The 2,506-nt window shown below is 40.7% G+C and overlaps 1 protein-coding gene across 2 annotated transcripts in view; it reads left to right on the top strand.

Annotated features, from left to right (window-relative positions):
• The window catches only part of Galc (galactosylceramidase), a 45,325-nt gene that overhangs the window by 2,816 nt on the left and 40,003 nt on the right, over positions 1–2,506 (top strand). The window contains exon 1 of one of the 2 annotated variants that reach the window (XM_026780563.1): positions 1,665–1,722. The exons of the other annotated variant lie outside the window; for it this stretch is intronic. Coding sequence (XP_026636364.1) covers positions 1,684–1,722 — 39 coding nt within the window. The 5' untranslated portion in view covers positions 1,665–1,683. Of the gene's footprint in view, positions 1–1,664; positions 1,723–2,506 lie in introns of those variants that run through there. 2 annotated transcript variants of the gene reach the window in all.

The raw sequence follows: 2,506 nt of genomic DNA, 5'->3' as shown, positions 1-2,506 counted from the left end.
CCCTTAGCGCAAAATGCCATGAACTCATAGCCTAGATAAAGATTTATATCAAAACTAATGCCAAGCCATGTCTAGCACGATTAACCGTGGACTCACACCAGAGACATCTGTCTGATGAAATTCTATTCTCATGTATCATATCTGATATAATGATTCTAAGAACAATCTGTACCAAATGAAAAAACAATACATGCTGTTAAACTATCTTTTCTGTCTAATGCCTCATGCCTAGTAAAGACACATTCAGATGCAATTCCTTTGAGCTTTGAGTCTTGTGTCTGCCATTGGCCAACTCCTTTCCCACATATTCCTGAGACCCTGTCCCATTGGTCTCAGGGTTCTGGCTGAGCTGGTCCATCGCACGTGTGTGTGTGTGTAACTCTTGCTATCTAGCACAGTTTGTAGCAGTATTTTGATAGCTCTCACTTCACCCTTACATTTTTAGGGAAAGCATTTTGATGTAGTAGTTGAAATGTGGGCTTGACAGGTTGTTGGAGTCATTCTGGTAAGGACATCCACCTTATTTCATAGGTTTTTTTTTTTTTTTCCCTGAGGGAACAAAGATAACTAACTGCCTGGCTATGCCATTGTGAGGACAGGTGTGATTAGCCAATTGTGATTACTGTAATACTTTAGGGGTTAGGGAAGAGGAAGTTGTTTTGAAGTCTTGTGATGAACAAGTGTACTCCAATGCTATTTCCTAGTATTGCCAATAGCTTCAGGCCTTATTTAGGCACCTTGCTTAGTCATTTGAAAATTCATTGTTTAATGATGGGTTTCAACATTTAGGTCTCTTGCCTTTGCCTAATATTTACACTGACTATAGTGTGACTATGGCATTCTTTTTCTAAACCCGGTCCTCCCTGTGTTAAAAGAAGACAGGCCACAAACTGCATTTCTAGTTGTATAATGCAAAATAGGAAGAATTACTTATGACAGCATATGTTGACATGTGGACATGATGAATGCTTTTTTTTTTTTGACATTTGAACCTCTGCCAGGCTGTAAAGTTTTTTAGAACAATGTATTTTTTCAAAGTGTGTTTGTGTGTGTGTGTGTGTAACCTACCATTTATCTGGGGCTTACCGTGTGCTTGAGCTCTTGCTGTGTTTTTAATGGGCATCTTAAAGTTACAACACCCGGTTTTATTACTTGCTCATGGTCTTGTGAGAAAATCAGGACGCATACTACATTTAGTTCAAAGCCTCCTTCTTGTTCTTTGTACCTGTGCAAACAACCCATAGAAGATACTGAATAGCTGCTTTTGAATCACGAGGAATAAGGGCAAGAGCTTGAGGATGACATAGCATACAAGGAACTTAAAGGTGAGAACAGCACCAGTGATTAGGATGTAGGATTAGTTTGAATAGAGACATGGATCTGCTACCAGTGTTGTGCAAGAACTTGGATTAGCTGGGAGTGGCAGAAGGAAGCTTTCCCTGAAGAAGTGGACTTTGAGATGACAGCTATTATTGAATTGAGTTGACTAGAAAATAAAGATTCAATATACATCTCAGGCTGGCAAGAAACAAAAAAACAGTTTGATAGGTCTGAATTAAACTTGCAAGAGTGATAGGCAAGCTGGCAGAACTGGGTCCGAGTTATTAAAGGACTGTGGTATAAACTAAACAGTTGGAATTTTATTTTGAAAGCTATCAGAGAACAAGAAACTTCAGCAGAATAATGACAGGATTACACTTTTGTTTGGAGAATACTGAACTGGTAAGTGGTGTGGAGAATTGGACAGGGGGGTGAATGATAAGCTGCTACACTGTTTTCCTTAATCTAGTGAGGAGGTTAAACTAGTGGGGTTGAAGAGTAGGGGATGGGTTTGAGAGCACCGAGGACTTCTTGCTGACTGAGGATGAGTTTGTTGAGAGCACGACCTCAGGCTTATGGCTTAGACAGATTTTGCTGTTTGGAAAGGTAGAACATGTAGAAGAAACAGATTGGGCAAGAATGCTGTTTGGTTTGGATCTGTTGTGCTCCATGACACGGTTTGTGACTCAGAGGGACAGGGTAGGAAGATTCTAAGTAGACTGGGCACCAAGCAGAATGTTCTCTATGAGAGCGCCTAGAGGGGATGGATCCCCATAAAAAACCAAGCTCATATTCTTGGTAAATTGTCAGTTGATTGCCAGTTTTATGCTGAAAAAAAACCTACCCCTGTTTACCTTGCTTATGTCACCAGACAAAAGCCTTTCCTTAGTTCTGTGTTCCTGAAGGAGAGAATTCAGGCTGACATACTCTTTAAGCAACACTTAGCAACAAAACAAACACTACAAGGAGGTCGATACTGCAGTAGATTGTCTCAAAGGCAGGGGAAAAGCAGTCCAGTGGGTTTTGTGTTATGGATTTTAAAGAATTTTTATGTCTATGACATTGATGCCATATTCATGGATGCGGTCTACTTTTCCTCTCCTGAATCATGGAGGACCAGATGATTCCATAATCATCTTGAAGAGAGAGGGGGAGTTGACTGGGGGAGGGGGAGGGATATGGGAGG

This window comes from Microtus ochrogaster, chromosome 1, assembly GCF_000317375.1.
Source record: "Microtus ochrogaster isolate Prairie Vole_2 chromosome 1, MicOch1.0, whole genome shotgun sequence".
NCBI lineage: Eukaryota > Metazoa > Chordata > Mammalia > Rodentia > Cricetidae > Microtus > Microtus ochrogaster.
Note: the sequence above shows the minus strand (reverse complement) of the source record. Positions and strands in the feature narration are given on the sequence as shown.